The 21361-nt window shown below is 44.5% G+C and overlaps 1 protein-coding gene across 4 annotated transcripts in view; it reads left to right on the forward strand.

Annotated features, from left to right (window-relative positions):
• Window positions 1-445: 445 nt before the first annotated feature.
• The window catches only part of FAM149A (family with sequence similarity 149 member A), a 137779-nt gene continuing 116863 nt past the window's right edge, over window positions 446-21361 (forward strand). For all 4 annotated transcript variants that reach the window (XR_004539360.1, XM_033943819.1, XM_033943829.1 and 1 more), the window contains exon 1: window positions 446-1529. Coding sequence is in view for 3 of the 4 variants with exons in the window: in XM_033943819.1 (XP_033799710.1) it covers window positions 1033-1529 (497 nt within the window). In the remaining variant the exon portion in view is untranslated. The remainder of the gene's footprint in view (window positions 1530-21361) is intronic.

The following is a 21361-nucleotide window of genomic DNA, read 5'->3' on the forward strand; positions in this document are numbered from 1 at the left end:
TGCATACCTAACTTTACATAACTTTTCGTACATAACTTTACATAACTTTACGTGGCCAATTAGTTTACATACAAACCCGAAATCCACACCCAAAATTGTGAACCCAGTTTTGGACAACCTATTCAGAATTCAGCATGTGCCCAAATTAATACGCTTCATCATTTCCAATGTTTCTCATTCTTATACATTTTTTTTTTCTACACAAAAAAAGAGTTAAGCTCAATTCTGAACTTTGTTTCACCGAGTGTCACCACTATTCACATTTTGGGACTGCTACGTCATAAAACCGGAGACCCCCCCCCCCCCCGGCTCCTCACTCGCCCTTTCCTCCTGCTTTCCCGCGCGCTGTGCTGGGGGGGGGGGGGAGGAAGGCACGCGGAGCTCCTCCCCGCAGGGCTCAGCCACGCGCTTTTGTTTCAGTCCCGCGCGCCAATCGCCGCCGCTCCTCCACCTTTTTGTTTGGCTTAGCAACCCTCCGCCCCCCTCGCTCTGGCGCCGCTTTGCAGGGTTTGCAGTTTCTGCTCCGTTTGAAAGCAGTTGCGGGCAGCCTCCTCTTCGGGGACGACGCGGGCGCGTGGCTGACGCCTAAGGTCTTTCCCGGTGACCGGGAGGCGGCTAGAGCCTTGCCGCGGTTGCCGGAGGATTTCGGCGAACGAAACAAGAACTTGTCTGCCGGCCCTCCGCTCTGACCCCTTGCCTCCATCTCCTCTTTAGATCCACGAGCCGCTTGCTCTCTGTCCCGTTCTGTAGCTTCCTGCCCTCAACCCTGACCCAGTGCTCACTTGCCCCTCGATCGACCTGCACTCTCTCGATATCCGAGCCTCTTGCCCTAATCCAGGGCTCATCTCTATCTCTTAACCCCCCCCCCCCTCCCACGCCCCGGCAGTGGCTGCGTGTACGGCGGTGGCGGATGATGTGACGGGGGGGCCGAGGCGCTAACCCCTCCCTGCCCCCGCTCGAAGCTGTCTCGAGTCCCGGGAGCCCCTGACGGTTCATGGGGACCCGCTCCAGTCCCTTAAGTTTCTTGCAGCCATGAAGGTGGCCGTGCTGGACCTGGGAACCATCTTTGCCAGGATCTTCAAGACCTCGGCGCCCCCTCAGCCCGCGAGCAACAGCAGCAACCCCACCTTCCCACTCGCGCCCTCCCCACCCAAAGCCCTTCTGCTGCCTCCCCCGCCTTCATCTCCGCTCCTTTCTCCCCTGCCTCGGATCTCCATCTCTTCCTCTGGGGGAGGCGGGGGATCGTCTCTCCCCAGCAGCCCCGGGGGGCTCTGCCCGTCTCCCAGAGCCCCGACCCCCGCCGCTCCCATCCTTCCGATCTCCCTGTCCCGCCCCGGTCTCCTTCCTGGGGGGAGATCAGCACCGTCCCCCGCGCCTGGTCTATGCCCCAGCCGATCGCCGCGGTTGCAGCCGGAATCCCCCGGTCCGAGCTGGAGCGGTGCCGGGGGCAGAGCGCTGTTCATTACCCTGCCCGACATCGGCGAGGAGTGGCTGCCTGAGAGCGGCTCGGACGAGGGCCTCGGCCACGGGTGAGTGCCTGCCCCGAAGGGCTTCCTCTTCCAAAATCTGAAAACAAACATAAATAGTTGCGACTTGCTGTTTACTGAACTTTCCAAAACATAATATGGGGATTGGTGGGGGTGGGGGTGGGTGGGGGGGTGAGGGTTGCTTGCTTGCTTGTTTTCTTAATTTGCAGAATTGCTAACTTTGATCCAGTGGCGTACCTAGCATATGTGACGCCCGGGTCCCATCATTTTTTGGGGCCCATCATTTTTTTTGGCACCCCCCCCCCCCATCTGTACGAAAAACATGATTTTTAGTAACAAGCCAGAGGTCACACATGAGTACCTAGGAAAAGGCAGCATCTTACATACTGCAGTGAGCAGTACAACAGCAATACACCCATTGTAAAACTAAACAAGCCAGACTAGTACAGATCAGTCCTACACCGTCAATCCTAACAGAAAACCGTATTTTTCAACACAGAAAACACCTTTGCCTAGTATGGAATGTCATCACAAACCAACCCCTCCCCCTTTTACAAAACATAGTGTGGATTTTAGCCAGGGTGGTAACAGCTCTGACACTCATGGAAATAGAAAATTTTTGTTCTACCTTTGTCTTCTCTGGTTTCTGCTTACCTCATCTTCTTGTTACTCTCTTCCTTCCATTCACTGTCTGCCATCTCTCTGCCCCTATATGGCATCTTCTCTCCTATGCCCCTTCCAGAAACTGTATGCCTCCCCCTTCCATCTCTTCTTTCACCCCCATTGGTCTGGCATCTCTCTCCTCTCCTTCCCTCTCTTCTGCAATCCCTTTCTTCCCTCATTTTCGTTTTCAATTTATTTTCTTTATCCATCTAGATTACGTTCTTACTACCCTCTCATCAATTTCCTTTTTTAATGTCTACCTACAGCTCGCCACCTCTTTCCCTCACCCCTTCAGTATTTCCCTAACTCATTCCTTTTCCCCCATCATGTGCCCTCCTTTTATTTATCCCCTCCTTCCATCATGTGCCCTCTTTCTCTACCCCTTCCATCTAGTACCTTCTCCTCTCGCTGTCCACTTCCATCGTCTGCTCCCCTCTTTCTCTCCTCCCATTTCCTTCCTGCATTTGCTCCCTTATCTCTCCCATCTGCACTTCCATCCAGCATAGGCTCACCCTCTACTCACCACACTACCATCCAATGTCTGCCCTTGCTCTCTCCATCCACCCCTCTTCAATCAGCATCTGCCCCCTTTCTTTCCCTCCGATCCAATTCCATCCAGTATCCTTCCCCCTTATGTCTCTCTCCCCTTTACCTGTACATCAATTCCATCAGCACCACCCTTCCATACCACCCTGCCCCCTTTCTCTCCCTGCACCACTTTTTCATTCAAGGTCGTCTCTGATGCAACTTCTGGTTGCGTCAGAGACGACTTTTACCGCAGCCATATGCAACTACAACGCTCCGGCTTCTGAAGAAGCGCCGGCCATAGGGCAGGGAGGTTTGTCGGACCGGGCCTGATGGGGAGGGAGGGGTGAAAGCACCATGAAGGTAAGGGGTGTGTGTGTGAAGGTGCCATGAAGGTAAGGGGCAGGGAGGGAGAAAGGGAGCTGATTCAACTCGGCAGCAACAGTAAGGAGGGCAGCAATAAGGAGGGAGGGAGCGTGAAGGGGTCCGGGCCGGCTGTGCACCCCCCTAAGGTTGCAGCCGGGGCGGACCAACCCCCGCCCCCCTTGGTATGCCAGTGCTTTGACCATTTGTTACATAAGAATTGCCGCTGCTGGGTCAGACCAGTGGTCCATCATGCCCAGCATTCCGCTCACGCGGCGGCCCCTAGATCAAAGACCAGTGCTCTAATTGAGTCCAGTCTCACCTGCGTACTAAACCGAATAGAAGGCTCTCTTCTTCATTCACTTTTTCCATGCGGATTTTAGAAATCTAGATTGCACGAATATACTATATTAGGCAATGCATGACTTACACGTATTCTTCAGGTTGCATAGGTGACAGCGACTTTCCCTTTTTTTCGATTCAAATATTTATTAAATTTTAAGTAGTTACATTACAAAAGATTCATAGACAGGAAGTAACAATGAACATATATATGACTGCATATTATAAAGTTAAAAAAATAGAATAAAGAAAACTGTTCCTGTATTATTTATGAGAGATATAATTGTCTAAGGACTTCCATTTTCTAATACTTAAGTGAGTAATTTGAGGAGTTATAAGAAAGGTTATCTTTATATTTTTTATATAATGGAACCCAATTCCACCACATGTACAATAAATGAGAATTATCTTTCCAGTTATTACTAACTAGTTTTAAAGCTATGGAAATACCCCCCTCTCTCTTTTTATGAAGCTGCATTAGACTTTTTTTATCGCCGACCACAGCGGTATTAGCACCAAAGCTCATAGAATTCCTATGAGCATCGGAGCTAATATTGGTTGGCCGGTGATAAAATAGCCGAACGCGGTTTCGTTAAAAAAAAATAAAAGGGGGGGGGGGGTCATAAAGAGCTTTGTCTTCTGCCAGAGATATGTTGTAAGCACAAATGGCTTACAGATTATATGACCAGGGGAAAGAGAGTCTTTGAATTTGAGAATAGCCTGCATTTTGGTCAGTCCAGAAAAATCTGAGATTGCCACAGTAAGAAATCTGATGCATAAGAGTACCAACTTCCTTATGTTTTTTTTAAATTCTTTTATTGATTTTTCAAACTACAAATGCGCAATAAAATGATTCACATATTTGCACATTACATAATAAGTGCAACAAAACTTACAAATACTACTACATACTAAAATTTCCCCCACCCTCCCAGCTAATAAACAATTATAATAAAACCTTCATGAAACTATTCATTAAAACCTTGAATCGGTTCCAATTCTATTCCCTTCCCTTCCCCCCCAGGATGTGTATGTTTACTTGTCTATAAAATTAAATGAATTATTCCTCTTTACAGTATTTAGCCAATGGCTCCCAAACAACCATAAAATTCTTAAAGCGTCCCTGTTATATGGACATGCAACGTTCCATTTTATAAGTATAACACAGGGATTCCCACCAGAATGTGTAGTTCAACCTATCCCAGTTTTTCAAATTTCTTAAAATAAGCAGCATGGCAACCCCTGTCATTACAAAAAGTAGCTTGTTATTTCTCACAGATAATTGACTTTTAGCTCTCATAAGTGTACCAAATAAAATAGTATCATAAGATAAAGCCACTGGATTCTCTAATAACTTATTTACTTGGTCCCAAATAGACCTCTAAAACTGTAGTATCAAGGGACAATAGTAAAGTAAATGATCTAAAGTCCCAGCTTCAAGAGTGACTTAACTGAGGAACAGAGTTCTCTGGGAGGTAAATAAGGAGAGAGAAGCGAGGAGAGATATTGAGGGGCAGCAGAATGAACACACTTGTAGGTCAGCAATAAGATCTTGAACTGTATGCGATGGCAGCTATGGAACCAGTGAAGTGACTTAAGGAGAGGGGGTGACATGAGCGTAGCGAGGTTGGTAGAAGATGAGTCGTGCAGGAGAGTTTTGTACAGATTGCAAGAGGGAGAAGCGACACTGCGGGATACCAGTTAGAAGTAGAGTGAAGTACGGTAATTGAAGTGTGAGGTTACGAGAGCTTGGACACGGGTCCAGGTATTGTGCTCAGCGAGGAAGGGGGGAATTTTAATGATATGAAGAGATAGAAGCAACAGTTTGCTTATAAAAATGCTCTCCAGTTCTTTCAAGGTAATAAATAGGAATAAAACAAAAACTAACACGGTTACCATACAATTTTATTCTATTCTTTCAGGAAATACATTTCTTTAGGGTTGTACAATCACTTATGGGAACTCAATAGAAACTAATTATTCTGGGTTGTGCGCATTTGTGACTGTGTGGGGAGGAGGGAGTAATAACTTTGGATTTGTTTTTATTTTATAGGGATGTGTAGACACAAAATTTCATTTTGCTTTTCCTTTTATGTTTTGAGCCATTATATACGTGACATCTGTAAAAAAAACCAAAACCATAATACGATCCTTTACATAGTTTCAATGTACTTTGCAATTATTTAAGCATTTACCGTATTTTCACGCATATAACGCATGCGTTATACACGATTTTACAAACCGGAACCAGCACCAATGCACAGGACGTGCCAGTGCCCGAAGATCCTCCCTCGTTGGTTTGGGCTGGGCTGGGCGGTGCGGTGCGGGAGAGATCCTCCTTCTTCCTGCGCCGGGCTGGACTAGGCTTTGAGCATTTGTGCATGCTCAAAGCCTTCTGGTCTTGCGAGACCAGAAGGCTTTGAGCACGCGCAAATGCTCAAAGCCTAGTCCAGCCCGGTGAAGGAAGAAGGAGGATCTCTCCCGCACCGCACCGCCCAGCCCAGCCCAAACCAACGAGGGAGGATCTTCGGGCACTGGCACTGGCACATCCTGTGCATTGGTGCTGGTGCCGGTGCCCAATCGGGTAAGAGATGTTTTGCGGTGCTGGGGGGGATGTTGGATCGTGGGGGAGGGGGGGACGTGAGCGGGGGGGGGGGAGGATGCCGGTTTGCAGGGGGGATGCCGGATCGGTTTGAAAAAAAAAAGTTGTAAAACGCGGGTAAGCGAGCGGGGGGGGGGAGGATGCCGGTTCAGAGTAGGCGGGAGGAGGTTTTAGCATGCGTGGTATACGCGTGTGCGCGCTATATTAAATTTTTTTAACATAAATTTGTGTTCCCCGCGCGCTATACCCGTGTGCGCGTTTTACACGGGTGCGCGGTATATGGGTGAAAATACGGTAGTATGACTTTTGAATATACATTAGTATAATGTGTTTTCCTAAGTTAGATCAACAAAGAAAAAACCTGAGAGAAAAAAAACTGAATATAATACGGATTCACAACATAAGAAATAATATTCAACAAAAGAGAATCCACTAATCAAATGTACTCATATCATTTAATATAAACACATGTTAAATAAATTACTTTTAATTCAATGTTATCATGTAGAATAAAACAATAGAAAGGAGAAAGACAATTCAGCGGAAGGAACAGAAGCGCTTCATCAAATGTCATAGTATTCAACAGCCTAAATAGTTTTACATTCAAACAAACAAACAAATAAATAAATAAATAATCACTTAGCTTAGAAAGCAATCAAGATGAAATTCAGGCTGTGCTGCCATTATCCAAAAGTATGTAGAATATCTATCTATCCTTTTTCTAAGATAGAACACAAAATATGAATTAAGTATTCTCCTTCAGACCTGACACATTCATAAAGTCTTCAAGACCACTGAGCTGTTGGTTCAGTGAATTCTGAGGTTTCATTAAGATGCTTCTATTTTGCAATCTGGATGCACTGGAACTCCATCCTGTTGAAAAATAAAGTCTCAAATTTCAGGCAGAAAAGTCTGCACAGTAAGATATTTTGGGATTATTTGGAAGAATGCAAGGGGTCCTGTTTTTTTCCCAAATACCCATGTAATTACTGGTTTTATTTAATAGTGTGTGCTATGTAGTGTGATCTAGTTAATTTGCTAACAATTGCTCTTATGGGCTCTGTGACACAAAGTTAATGCACACTTTTTTTTACGCTGGCTTTTACAAAGCTGCAGTAGAGGTTTCTACTGCAGGCTGGTGAGGTAAATACTCCAACACTCACAGAATTCCTATGAGTGTCGGAGCATTTACCTCACCGGCCTGAGATAGAAACTTCTACCGTGGCTTTGTAAAAATAGCCCTTAATAAGGGCCTAATTCTGTAAATGGCTCCTTAGGTGCTGCTAGGTGTTGTATTTGAGACTGCCTAGTGACGCCTAACTTAGGGTTACCAGACGTCTTGAAAACCCGGACATGTCCTCCTTTTAATAGGACTGTCCGAGTTCCTGGACGGACTTATCCAAAACGGAAAATCAAACAGCAGGAGGGAAGTTCACTCCCTGCTGCCTACAGGGCCGCTTGCTGCAAATGACTTGGCTTCCCTCTCCTAGTACATCTTGGGAGGGGGAGGTATGGGAGATGTCAGGGATTTGGGGAATGTTAGGGGGAGGGGTGCAGGGCTCCACGGCTCAGCTGATCCTGGTAGGGGTTATCCCCATCAGCTGAGCCGCCAGGAATCCCTGAAATCGGCTCAGCTGATGGGGATTCATCTGCTGTGATTAGCTGATGGGAAGCCTACAGGGTTTTTTTTTTCCACTCTTTGGGTGGTGGGAGGGAGCCGTGACCACTGGGAAAATAAGGGGGGGTGTCATGCCTTAAATCCTCTAGTGGTCTTCTTGTCAGTTTGGGCAGCTATGTGGAAATTAAGACACAACTCAAACAGGTCTAAGTTCCTTCTAGGAAAGCTTTGATTATGGGTGGGGTATGTCCAGGTTGAAGCACGTCCGATTCCCGCCCACAACACACTTCCCAATACGCCCCTTTGATCTCTGGACGTACATCAGCTTAGAAGTGCTGCTGCATGTCCAGAAAGTTGGTTGTGATTATCGGCACTTGGACGTTCCTGCTATTAGGATGTCCAAGTGCCGACTTAGGCTGGTTTATGGATGTTTTAAAGTTTTGATTATGAGCCTGATAGTGTTTTTGTCAGTAGCTAAGAAACATGCTAGCAATGGGAGTGAACCAGTTCTGTTGCTTTGTTAACAGCAGTAGCCTGTGTAAAGCAGAGAAGATAAAAAATATCCCATTTTCAAAATAATCAGATCAGGCCTAATCTAACTAGGTCTCAAGCTAATCGACCAAGACATGGCGCATCTGAGATTTTGTCAACCACTACTTGTTCTTCTATCTACCTTAGCCATGCTGAAACCATTCTCCATAGCTTGTGTGTCCTTAGATTCACTATAGCATATGGGGCTCATAATCAAAACTTAAACACATCTAAAAACCTGCCCAAGTCGGCACTTGGATGACCTAAAAGACAGGTCATCCAAGTGCTGATAATCAAACCGATTTTCTGGATGTGTCGCGGGACTTTTTATGCCCCTGAATGCCATTGTGTGCCCAGAGCTGAAAGGGGCGTATCTGGAGGAGTGGTTAGAGCAGTATGTAGGTGGGATGGGAGACGTCCTAGACTTAGTTGTCCTGCAGCTATAATTGAATGTTTTACTAGACATCCTGAGTGAAACTTAAATGTTGTGAGTTAGACGATGTAAAAAAAACAGGTATAAATGCCAAAAAGGTGTCCAAAGTGACCAGATAACCACTGCAGAGCCAAAGTAGAGACCCACACACACTCCCCCAGTATTCACTGACCCCCCTCATGCCCCCACAAAGATCAGAATAAAAAAGTACATACCTGTCTCCAGAACATCAGCCCCTGGTATAGGAAAGTCTAGTAGAGCTGCACATAGGTGTCTTAAATAGCTTGGGGGGTGAACCATAGAGAGGAGGACCCAGGTCCATCAGAGTACCCACCAACACCCCCCCAAACCCCACTCTACTGCCATATAGGTGTTACCTGCAGCCATAAGGGCTATTGGGGTTGTAGACAGGTGTGTATAGTGGGTTTTGGGGGTGTTTGGGAGCAGTTATTTGCCTAACAGGTGTTATCAAGGGACAGCAGGCAGATATTCTCGCAACCCACCTACCTCCCCGGGTTGGCTACTTTGCTAGCTATCTGAACTGAGGCCACGCTGAGGAGACGCATGCCCTGACTTCGCCTAAAAGGTCTTGGTTTAGGACTTGGGCAATTTTGTGGTTGGGAATGTGTCTTAAGGATAGATGTAGTGGTGGTTTGGGCGATTAAACTGGTGAACGTAGAAGTAGACGACTTTTTTTGAAAATGGTCATTTCCTTGCCGCCTACTTTCTGCATCTAGGGACTTAGGCTTTTTACACAGACTTAAGTCAGGACCAGGGACTGTAGTCTGTAGTATTTTAATATTTAATTATTTGCTTCTTCTAAGTGGAAGCATCTAATGAAAGAAATGCTAATGTGTAAGCATATACTTTAGATAGAGTGAACATATCTTATTGCTTCTTGTGTCACTTTTCCTAGACAGGCAATGATGCTTTTTCAGCATGTTGTTTTGAGATTTTATGAGGGCAGTTTTTATTAACAGGTTAACAGCAAGGTTGTGGAGTAGAGTGGGAGTTGGAAGCAATTTTGGGAGGAGTCAAGTCAGAGTTGGTAACAATGCACCAACTCTGACGTCAGCTTCAAAATAAAACTTACAACATTATAATGTAAGTTTTTATCATATTATACTTAGATATATCATTTTTTTTCCTGGATCTAAAGTACTGGTAAATAAAGACCCAGAACAAAATTTTAAAATCTAATATCAGTAGGAATTGGAGTCAGACAGCTGAAAAATAGTGGAGTCTGAGTTGAAGGTTTGGTGATGGACGCCAGAGCCCTGGTTGGAGCATGATTGAACCAAGATCTTCAGCTTCTGCCGAAATCAAATCTGCAACTGAAATTGGCTGCTTGGTTTTGGCAGAAACAAAAACCATAAATAAAACTCCCCTCAATTGACCCAAAAAGTTCCTCTCAAGCTGAGCTGACACCCCAACCCCTGCTTTTACTTTCCTCTCCGTAGGCCACCCCTGGGACTACCTTAGGAAGGACTGGTGGTCTAGTGGAGTCTTCAGGGATAGGAACAACCCCTGTGCCGCTGCTCCCTTTGCAATGGCTGCAGATTTCCTGTGGTAGCGTCACAAGACTGCTGCTGGAGGTCCCAGGGCCCTTTTGTAATTGGAAACACTATCTGTGACATCATCAGAACCAAAAATGCTTTAAAATGCTCTAAAATCAATTTTAAATTATCAATTTAAAAAAAAAGGACCCTCTTTTTATGAAATCACTATTTTTAAATTGACATCATTGATGACCTATTTGATGGGAAAATGCATTTTTTAAGGCCTTGAAGTCACCGTTAGTGATTGATTGCTGAGACCTAGGGCTCCTTTTATTAAGCCGCGCTAGCGGGGTTAACGCACGCAACTTTTCATCACGCGCTAACACCCTCGCTGGCCTACAAAATATCACCTGCTCAAGAGGAGGCGATAGCGGGTAGCACGGCCAGTGGTTTAACGTGCGGTATTACGCGCGTTAAACCGCTAGCGTGCCTTTGTAAAAGGAACCCCTAGTTTCATGCCAAAATCACTTGTTTTCAGGTAATTTTTAAAGCGTTTTTATGTACTTTTACTTTTGCTTATATGCCTAATCTGTATAACAAACGCTTTTAAATGTAAATTTTTAGTCTTTTGAGATTATTTTTGTATTTCAAATTAAGTTTTTTTAATCTGTGCTTCACTCTGGGCCAGGTGCACTAAAGTCAGCGATCGTCTAACGATCGTCACTAAACCAGTTTTGACTGGTTTAACGACAATCACCTTTACTGAGACAGAAAACGGCTCACCGTGTGGTTTTCTGTACAATCACTTGTTCTCTGATTCCACGATTCAAATAAACTCATTACTATTGAAATGCCATGTAAACTAGCAGAGAGCAATTGGTGCTCTAACATGGCTTTCCGATGCACAAAGAAAAGTGATCGCTTTTAGTGATCCAAAAAATACAACTGGTCAAGACCAGTCACTTGCCTGAACAACCATAGTTTAGCTCTTTTTTTTTTTTTTAAATGCTTTTTGTGTGTTACACCCTCCCTGACACTCCTGCATCGGAAACCAATCCCCCCCTTCCATAGCAGCAAAAATGGCAGGAGGGAGCCCACTCCCTCCTGCCATGATGACCCCACCCACCACAACAGAAAAAATGACAGGAGGGTTGCCAAGATAATGAGCTGTTTGACGACTCCATTGAGGCTGCCATCAAGCGTCTGTCAGGGCATGAGCGGTCCTTTGCCCCTTTGATTCGACCTAAAGCTAAGCCTCCATCTTCTAAGCCTTATAGGCCACCTCCATTGTCTTTAAAATTTTGAGAATTATTTTTGAAGCAGTTTCTGATTATTTGGTTATGGGAGAATAAATTAGTTTTAATGGTATGTAAATCAAAAGGAGAGGTAGTTGAAGAGGTTGTACCTTCTACAATTGAATTCAATGGCTATAATATTCATGTTTCTAAACAATCTCATAGTCTAGGGAGTTATTTTAGATTCAAAATTATCTTTTAAATCACTGATTTATCACAGCCTGATCTTAAGTCCATTCTGCAAAGCCTTATATTAAGTGGTCTTGATTATTGCAATATTGTATTTAGATTTGCCCACCTCCAAAGTTATGAAATGTTGAAGCATGTCGGGTAGAGCTTTGGATTCTTGCCCAGAAATAGCTAAGAAGAAAAAATGTAAAAAAATTAAATTGAATCAGGTTGGGCAGACTGGATGGACCATTTAGGTCTTTATATGCCGTCATCTACTATATATGTCACTATGTATGTCTGATTTCAGGACATCATGTATGCTTAACTGCCCAAGAAGGTACAGTACAGATGAGGAATCCATCAAAATCTTTCATGGATACGGAGAGTTTTTTTTTTTTTAATTATGATGTTTAAATGTTGTTATTACTTTTATTAGCATAAGAAATAACAAAGGAAGCCAACAAGTTTCAAATACAATGGTAAACCATGTCCCTCTCCCCTACCCTCCCACCCCTCCCAGAGCAAAATTTTTAAAATTATTAAAACATCTATTTTTCACATATTCTATAGTTCTAAGTGAAGTATAAATAAAATAATCTTAAAATATCAGACAAAGACAGACCCACCCATATAAATAAAAATATTTGTCCCTGTCTTCTCCCTAGACTTGAGGTGATTTGTTGGTATGAGGTACTTTAAATCCTTGAACTGCTGCTGCTGATTTATGTTTCTGCAATTTCTTCACATTTCTGCGTGAATACTACTGGGTCCCATGACGTAATCTACGCTGATTTGTATTCTTGAAGTACCTCCTCCTCTGTATGTGTTCGGTTTGTGTTTAGTCATCCTTAGTGGCAACTGTTAGAATACCTCTGAGAGCAATGTCACCTCTATTGTAGTGGCACGAGTGTTTTGTACGATATCTGTGAATTTCCTTTCCGTGTAGAATCTTCTTCAGTGTCAAAACAGTGATAATCCAGGTAACTATTTTGGTGGTTGTTTTTGCTATCAAAAACTTAGTTGAGCTATACTTCTGGTAACATTTCTTTCATTGCTCAGCAGTAGCCACATACGCAGAGCGGGGATGTGTTTATAATTTTGATTGTTACTCAGTCCTTCTGTAACAATCAAGTGGAGAAGGCTTCATCTAAGGCAAGGCAGATATTGGGTTGTATCAATAGAAGTTTCGTCAGCCGAAAGCCTGAAGTCATAATGCCGTTGGTGAGACCTCATTTGGAGTACTGTGTGCAATTCTGGAGGCCACATTACAGTAAAGATGTGCGCAGAATTGAATCGGTTCAACGGACGGCCACCAGGATGATCTCGGGGCTCAAGGGTCTCTCGTACGAAGAGAGACTGAACAAATTGCAGCTCTACACTCTTGAGGAACGTAGGAAGAGGGGAGACATGATCGAAACATTTAAGTACCTCACGGGACTTGTCGAAGTGGAAGATGAAATTTTCTTTCTCAAGGGACCCTCGGCCACACGAGGGCACCCGCTCAAACTCAGGGGCGGAAAATTTCATGGCGACACCAGAAAGTATTTCTTCACAGAGAGAGTGGTTGATCATTGGAACAAGCTTCCAGTGCAGGTGATCGAGGCAGACAGCGTGCCAGACTTTAAGAATAAATGGGATACCCATGTGGGATCCCTACGAGGGTCAAGATAAGGAAATTGGATCATTAGAGCATAGACAGGGGGTGGGTAAGCAGAGTGGGCTGACTTGATGGGCTGTAGCCCTTTTCTGACGTCATCTTCTATGTTTCTATGTAACAATGCTGTAAACTAGGAATAATAGAGTTCCCAGGGGTTGAAGTCAGTCTGTGGTGTCTTTCAGTTGTTCCACCTGTGGGTAGTTGAATTCAGCATGTAAAACTTCTTATTTCTTTTGGGAGGTTACCTCACCATAATCATATTGAGTCATCGGTGACAAGTACTGCTGATCATGTGACTTTGTAGCTTTGGAAAAGGAGCTCTGAAAATTCAGAAACGTATTCTGACAGTGGTTTAAAAAGGAATCCCTTTTTGTGTTTGGGATTCAGAAGATCTGCTATTGCAGTGTTGCTCATTGTCTCCTGGACACCCTCTTAGGCAGTTGGATTTACAGGATTAACACAGTGAATATGCATGAGATTGGGGTCCCACTGCATACAGATTTATTTTATGCATATTCACTGTGGTAATTTTGCAAATCTGTCTGGTTAAGAGTGCCTCTAGGAGAGGATTGAGAAGCACTGCACTATTGAATTGACAGACTTAAATTACAATGAATTATGGAAAAACAAAACTAATACTACTTGCAGAATGCTGTACAGTGAATTTTTTTGTTGATATGAGTTGGATAAGAGAAGAAACATTTTTATGTTTAACTTAAGAGTTGGATCTAGGTTTTCTGCTGCAAAAGTGTCCAATTTTTGGCTACCGTCCCCCTCCGCTCATGAATCTTTTGTTTTTATTCATGCCTGCACTTTGCAATTATTTGAAAAATATGCATTGGAATTTTTTAACATGCACAAATTAATTGTATGAGTGTTTAATTCCTAATTTAACATGTATTAAATTTATTTTATATACACTAAAGTTTGTGAGGTGTTGATGAACTGAATGCATCCTAATAAATGTACATCCCAGGTCAAAATGATGCCTGAAATGCTGTCCCTAGAAATTCATTTGACCCTAGCACATGCGTGAGTGCCTTCCCGCCAAATGTAGGTCGTGCTTCTCCTGTGAGGTACCTCAGTTCTCATTTTTCTGTGGAGCCAAGAAGCACCTGTTTCTCAGCTGTGCCGTCTTCGAGTTCTGCCTTCTCGTACCGTGGCTTTCTTTTTCCTTTAATTGTTTATTTTTAGTAGTTGCTGTGCGGCGCGTCTCTTTTTTTTAAAAAAAAGTTTTCTTTTTTTCATTGGTTCTCGTCCAGCGGGGCTTGGGCTCAGGCCCTGCTGCCGACCCTCGTTTGGCTGTGGCCATATTTTTTTCTATTTCCCGGCCTCTTACAGATTTCAAAAGGTGTAGCCAGTGTAACCGGGTGATTTCTCTCTCCAACCCACACCGTTGGTGTATTAAGTGCTTGGGACCCGAACATTGTCCTGAGTACTGCCCACGCTGTGTTACCCTTCAAAAAGAGCTCTCCAGAGACGTCGTGTCCAAATCCAGCAGCTCTTTGGTTCCATGGAGCCATCTGCAGAAAAGGCCTCAACCTCCATGGCGGCCTCGTCAGCCAAGTCCTCGACCTCAAGCAAGTTGCCCTCGTTCGTTAAGGCCTTGTCTGCTGTGCCTCTTAAGGTCTCATCCTCAGGCAAATCTGCTCTTCCCTCTGCAGGTATGCTAGCTAAGAAGCCACCAGCTGAGTCTCGGGCTGTCCAGGCAACGAGTGCAGTTGTGCCAGCCTCTACGAGACATCCTCTGAAGCATGCATCCAAAAATAGGGAATACTTATCCTTGAGGTCACCCTCTATGGAGCGCACTGCTGCACCTTCTAGACCAGAGTCATTGGTCTCGGTGCCTGTCTTCGAAAACATGCTGCAAGCTGTTTTCGCCAAGCTTGCCCCTGCCTCGACCCTGCTTTCTGCGAGCCAGTCTGAGCATACTGTTGAGGCACAACGAGTAAATCCTGTTAGGTCTTGGCCTTTGTCCTCCAGTGACTCCTCGCCTCGTCTGTCCAGGTCTCTGGCTACTCAACCTGCTCGAGAGGTGGAGGACAAGCCTTGAAGCATTCCTCGTCATCGAGGCACCTGGTCATCGAGGCACCTGGCTTTGAAGAAGGATAAAGAGGCTTCTATACCTCGTTCTTCGAGGCCCATCGAGACCCCTTTAAAAGCCAGGTCTAGGTCTTGAACTCCGAAGCTTTCAACGCCTCATACTTCTCCATCTCGAGGCTTGTCCAGGTCCTGGACTCCTCTGTCGAAGCATACTACCAGGGATCCTCATTCACCTGTTTCTATGAGGCACGAGTTGAGTGTCAGTTCCTTATACTTCTGGGACCTCTCCATCGAAACATTTCAAACATAAGCACTCGCTGACTCCGCCTATATCACACAGCAGAACTTCTTCTGTGACTCTTACATTGGATACAGACGTCCCTTCCCAATACTCCAGGGAGGCTTCTCCTTCTTATTCAGCAATGCCTCAGTCTCGCTCCACTTCTCCTCCTGAGGGCTCTTCATCTTCGAAATCCACAACCTTTTGCAAGATTTGACATGAGTAAGGCTCTTCAAGTTGATCTTCAATCTGAGTCTAAGTATACTCCTGAATATTTGGCTGAGATGGAATTGCCACATCTGCCAAAATACACCATGATTCTTCCCATGAATCCTGTTTTGAAGCAAACTTTTCTGAGAAATCTCGAGACTCCTTATTCAATTCCGGCTATTCCCTCAAAAATGGAATCTCGTTACCGTACAGTTCCTTGTAAAGGGTTTAAAAAGCCACAATTTTCTAACCAATCTTTGGTGGTAGAATCATCTCTCAAAAAATCTAATCCCATCAAGGTTTATGCTGCAGTCCCTCCAGGCAGAGAAGGACAGATGATGGATAAATTTGGATGCCATCTGTATCAAAATTCCATGATGACAAATAGGATTTTGAATTACAACTTCATGTTCACATCTTATTTGAAGTACTGCATAAAGACCATGCCCTACTTCTTCTTTGATTTACCTGAGAACCGGTTGCCTGAGTTTCAACAACTCCACCATACTCTATCACAAATACATCTCTTTATGCTTCAAGCGACTTAAGATGCATTTGAAATGTCATCTTGAGTCACTGCTTTTTCTGGTGGCAATGTGATGTCTGGCTTTGCTACGCATTGTAGACATGCATCCTAACCTGCAAGATCATCTAGCCCAGTGGTTCCCAACTCTGTCCTGGAGGAACACCAGGCCAATTGGGTTTTCAGGCTAGCCCTAATGAATATTGTGGCCACCACTATAGCCCAGAACAGGGCTCTGGAGAAATCCTGGTGACTACAACAAACAGTGCACCAGCGTGTGACCCGACATGGAGTCACCCTGCAGGACCGGACTCTTCAACAGCACTCAAAATTAAACTCAAAAATAAAGTCCCAACAATATGGTTGCTTAGAGCAATAGTTCAGTTTAATCAACTCTTAAGGCAGGTAAGTAATTCCTCAAACTTTGTTACATTCGTCAGGATTCCTTACAGCATAAAAAACAAAACAAAAAAAAAAACACAACTGCCAAAAGGGGCAAGAAAATAAAGCAGTCCAAAAATAAAGTCCAAACTTTCTTCCACTGCTTAATAAGTCTCAATTACTCTTGTGACTTCAGCTTGCTACAGAGCCAGCTCTGCCTGCTCCAAAGCAGGTATTTCATTAAATCAAAACTAAAGTTCAGCATTCTAGTTTCCTTAATTCTCAGTCATTAAAGAAAATAAAGGATAGCCTCTGGCAACAGTATATGTCTGCCAGGAACAGGAGAGTGCAATAGGTTTTGCCAAAATAAAGGCCTTAAGATAGGCTTTCACAAATTCCCTCCCAAGGTGGAAGCAAAACCTCTCCCCACACTCTCTCACAGCTTCCTCAAAATCAACATTCCAGAAAACAGCACACAAACAGTCTAAAACACATCACACTCACTGTTTGTGGCTTGAAGCCAGGTCCACCTGCATTAATTCAGGATAATTGGATTCACAGCCAGTACAAGCTTCTTGGAAGTCCATAAGCTCCTCGCTCTGGAATGGTAAGTCTTCTGCTTGTTCAGCCTCAGTCCATTCCATCGGTATAGGCCTGTTGTCCCTGTTAGGCTCAGGTGAATCCTTAGGGAGGCAAGACCTAAACTTCCTCCCTAACTGGCTTGCTGGCTTGAATGCTACTGCTGGCTTATGTACTCTAGGGGCGTGCCTTATTCTGGGAGTGTCAGCAGAAGTCCAGGGGCCTCTAGAGCTCCCCTGGTGGTGACTAGGATCAAACTCACTCCCTTCTTCCTCAGATAAAAACTGGCTCCTCCTGGTGGTCACTGGCATTATCTCCCACAATATACCTCTGGGAGATCCTGGGTTTTTCCTTCCGGGGTTTTGTTTTTACTTTTTCCCCCAGCTTATCTGGGACCATGGCAGGCCTTGTGTCTGCTTGGTCACAATATGCATGAAGCAAATTTGCATGCCTATCACTTCCATCATATGCAAATCTCTCTCATGCATATTCATTAGGGCTAGCCTGAAAACCCAATTGGCCTGGTGTTCCTCCAGGACAGGGTTGGGAATCACTGATCTAGCCAATGTACCATGCCAAGGTAATGAGCTGTTTGACAACTCCACTGAGGCTGCCACCAAGCGTCTGTCAGAGCATGAGCGGTCTTTTGCCTCTTTGATTTGACCTAAAGCTAAGCCTCCAGCTTCTAAGCCTTATAGGCCACCTCCATGTCGGTATCGACAGAAATCTACTCCGGCTTTCTCCAGGCCTCCACCTAGAAAACAACCACAGCAGCAGAATCAACAAAACCCCAGATTCCTGCTGTAGCTAAGCCTGCACAGTCTTTTTGACAATCTAAATCTGAGCATAACGTCCATCTTCATCCATCAGTCTTCTCTCCTCCCCATAGAAGGTCGTCTCCATCACTTTTTCCAACAGTAGGAGCAGATTACATCATCAGCAGATTACATCATCATCGCTTCAATTTCTTCAAATTCTCCCTCCAACGGAGTTTCCTTCCAACATGTTGCAACTTCCCCTTCTTCAGGAGGCTCAGGCTCTTCTTTGCTTCCGTGCTGTCGAGGTGGTTCCCTTGACCCAACGGGACACAGGGTTTTATTCCCGTTATTTTCTGGTCCCAAAGAAGACGGGGGATTTGTGACCTATCCTGAACCTCAGAGCTCTTAACAAATTTCTTGTCAAAGAGAAGTTTTGGATGCTCTCTCTTCCAACTCTGTATCCCCTGATGGATCAAGGAGATTGGTTATGCTCCCTAGATCTCAAAGAGGCTTATACTCATATTCCAATTCATCCAGCCTCTCACAGATTCCTAAGATTTCGGGTGGGGATTCTACATCTTCAGTACTGAGTCCTTCCTTTCGGCCTTGCCTCATCTCCCAGAGTCTTCACAAAATGCCTGGTGATAGTGGCTGCAACCCTGTGGACGCAGGGTCTTCAAGTCTTTCCATATCTGGACGACTGGCTCATCAAAGGCTCGTCTCAAATGGAGGTTATTGTAGCGACCCAACAGACTATAGCGTTTCTCCAAAGTCTTGGGTTCGAAATCAATTTTCCAAAGTCCCAGTTACGTCCTTCCCATACTCTACAGTTTATTGGAGCCATCCTGGACACTGTTCAACTCGGAGCATTCCTGCCTCAACCACGTCAAGATGCTCTCATTTGTCTTTGTCAACGAGTGTCTTCCCTCACGTCAATCTCGGCAAGACACATGATGCTTCTTATCCCAGGACAAGCAGGCATGATATTCTCACATGTGGGTGACGTCATCTATGGAGCCCCAGCGCGGACAGCTTTTCAAGCAAACTTGATTGAAGTTTCAAGTTTGCTACACTGCACCACGCATGTGCATGCCTTCTTGCCCACTAGAGGGCGCATCCCCACCTCGTGGTCTTCAGTTCATTCTCTTCCGCGGAGCCAGAAGCCCTGTGGAAATTGTGCTCTTAGTTTTGCCTTCTGTCACCGCGGCTGTGTCTCTTTTTTGATTCGGTTGCTGTGTTTCTCTTTTTTGTGCCTTTTATTTCTTTCCGTTTTCGTAAAAAAAAAACAACAAAAAACTTTTTTGTTCGGCTCCGGGGGCTCCCGGTAGCCGCGACCGCGGGACCTCGCTTGTTCCCGGCCGGTTTTTGGGCCCATGTCCCGTCCTGTGACGGGCTTCAAAAAGTGCACCCGGTGCGATCGGCTTCTTTCTATTACCGATCCTCACCGGTGGTGCTTGCGTTGTCTGGGCCCTGAGCACCCCACCGACACTTGTTCCCGGTGCTCCACTTTTCAGAGCTCTCCGCTGCCGTCAGGCTCGTATGGCGGAGCTCTTTGTAGTGGACCCCGTGGCGGGGAAGGCCTCGACGTCTGCCTCGGCTTTGGCCCCGGCCTTGACCTCGGCCTCGACTCCTTCGTCCTCACCCTGGGAGCCCTCGACGTCGTAGCCGGTGTCTTCGACTCCGAAGTCGGCGAAGGGTAAGTCCTCACTTCCTTCTTCACTTTCTTTTTTTTTTTTTTAAGTTCAATAATTTTTATTAAGTATTTTAAAGGATACAAGAATCATTTAAAGTACATAGAAACAAAATAAAGCTTTCTGTATATAAAATATATAAATCTATGTTTAACTGTATAGGAGCAAAGGCTCCAATTATTAAAAATGTATGTAAGGGATATATAAGATAAAGATGAGAGAGAGCAGTAAAGAAAAAGGAAAGAAAAATGAAAGAGAGAAGAGAGGAGAAGAAAAGGATAACAGGAGTGTCTAAGAAGATGAGCGTACATAGGAATCTAAGAATGACCATGGAGATTTGTTGTATTTCAAGTTCATGCAGGTTCGGAATGTAACTCTCTTCTCATATGCGTAGGATTCAAATCTATGATACATACTCAGAGAGTTCCACCAAAAGGTATAATCTAATAGCGAGGGTGATTTCCAATTTTTTAGAATGTGCATGAGGGCAGTCACCAACATGGTATCAATGAGTTTAGGTGGACAATTTGATTGTGTGAAACATGGGTGTTGAGAGCGAAGGATTACAATGTCTATAGAGATTTCTTCTGAGCAGTTAGTAATAGATTGTATGGTGTTCCAGACGTAGGTCCAAAAAGAGCGGACTAGAGTACAATGAAATAACATATGATCAAGAGTTCCTTCCTCTTTCAAACAGTTCCAGCAAACAGAGTCTTGCTTTAAGTTAGCTTTCCACATGCGAAGTGGGGTCCATATTGCCTGCCACATAAGGAAGTACATTGATTGTGATACTCTAGAAGATAAAAGCGGGCGATTTGTTGATGACCAGAAAAGCTCCCAATCAATGTCAGAAAGCGGAGTGGTAAGTATAGCGTCCCAGTGCTTCATAGAGTGAGGTGAAAAAGTGAAGGAGTGATCTCTTAAAATACTGCAGAAGGATGATATCGCCTTGCCTTTTAATAGAGACAGAGAAGACCAGTTGTAAATAGTATTTTTGGAAGTCATATAGTCAAATCGTATATGTAAAGACGGCAACACTCCAGTGAGAGAACGCCATTGTGAATAAGTAGAAGGAGGCAGCGAGTATGTAGAGCACAGTATATCGAATGGAATTAACGAGTTGAGGGTAGACAATTGATGGACAAACCATATACCTGCCCGCTGCCACCTTTTCCATGATAGAGATTTGTCGTGATTTTGAATTTTGGGATTGTTCCAAAGGGACATGAGTGGACTAACCTTAACTGAGATTTCAGTCAATGTATCTATAAGATAAAGAGCATGCTGCGTTGCACCCAATAAAGAGTATCTCTTTAAGTGCCTTGGTATTGACACCGTTAGTAAGCATGAGATGTGTAAAGGCGTACATAAAAAACATTCCATTTCAAACCAGGCAGGAAGATCTTGAGTGGGAAGATTTTGAGTGGAGGAGTTAGTGAGCCAGTAAGCTCCATATTTGGCTAATGAAGCAATATAATAGTGATAGAAATCAGGAAAGTTGAGACCACCGTTGATCTTAGAGGCTTTCAGTTTGGCGAGAGCAATTCGAGGTTTTTTCTTGTTCCAAATGAATTCAGATATTTTCATATTTAGCCAATGAAATAATGATTTCCGGCATAACAGAGGGAGCATAGAAAGGATATAATTAATTTGAGGGGCCAGAGTCATTTTGATGGATGCAATTCTACCCCACCAGGATAGAAAGAGTGG

The sequence above is a fragment of the Geotrypetes seraphini genome, chromosome 1 (assembly GCF_902459505.1).
Source record: "Geotrypetes seraphini chromosome 1, aGeoSer1.1, whole genome shotgun sequence".
Lineage (NCBI taxonomy): Eukaryota > Metazoa > Chordata > Amphibia > Gymnophiona > Dermophiidae > Geotrypetes > Geotrypetes seraphini.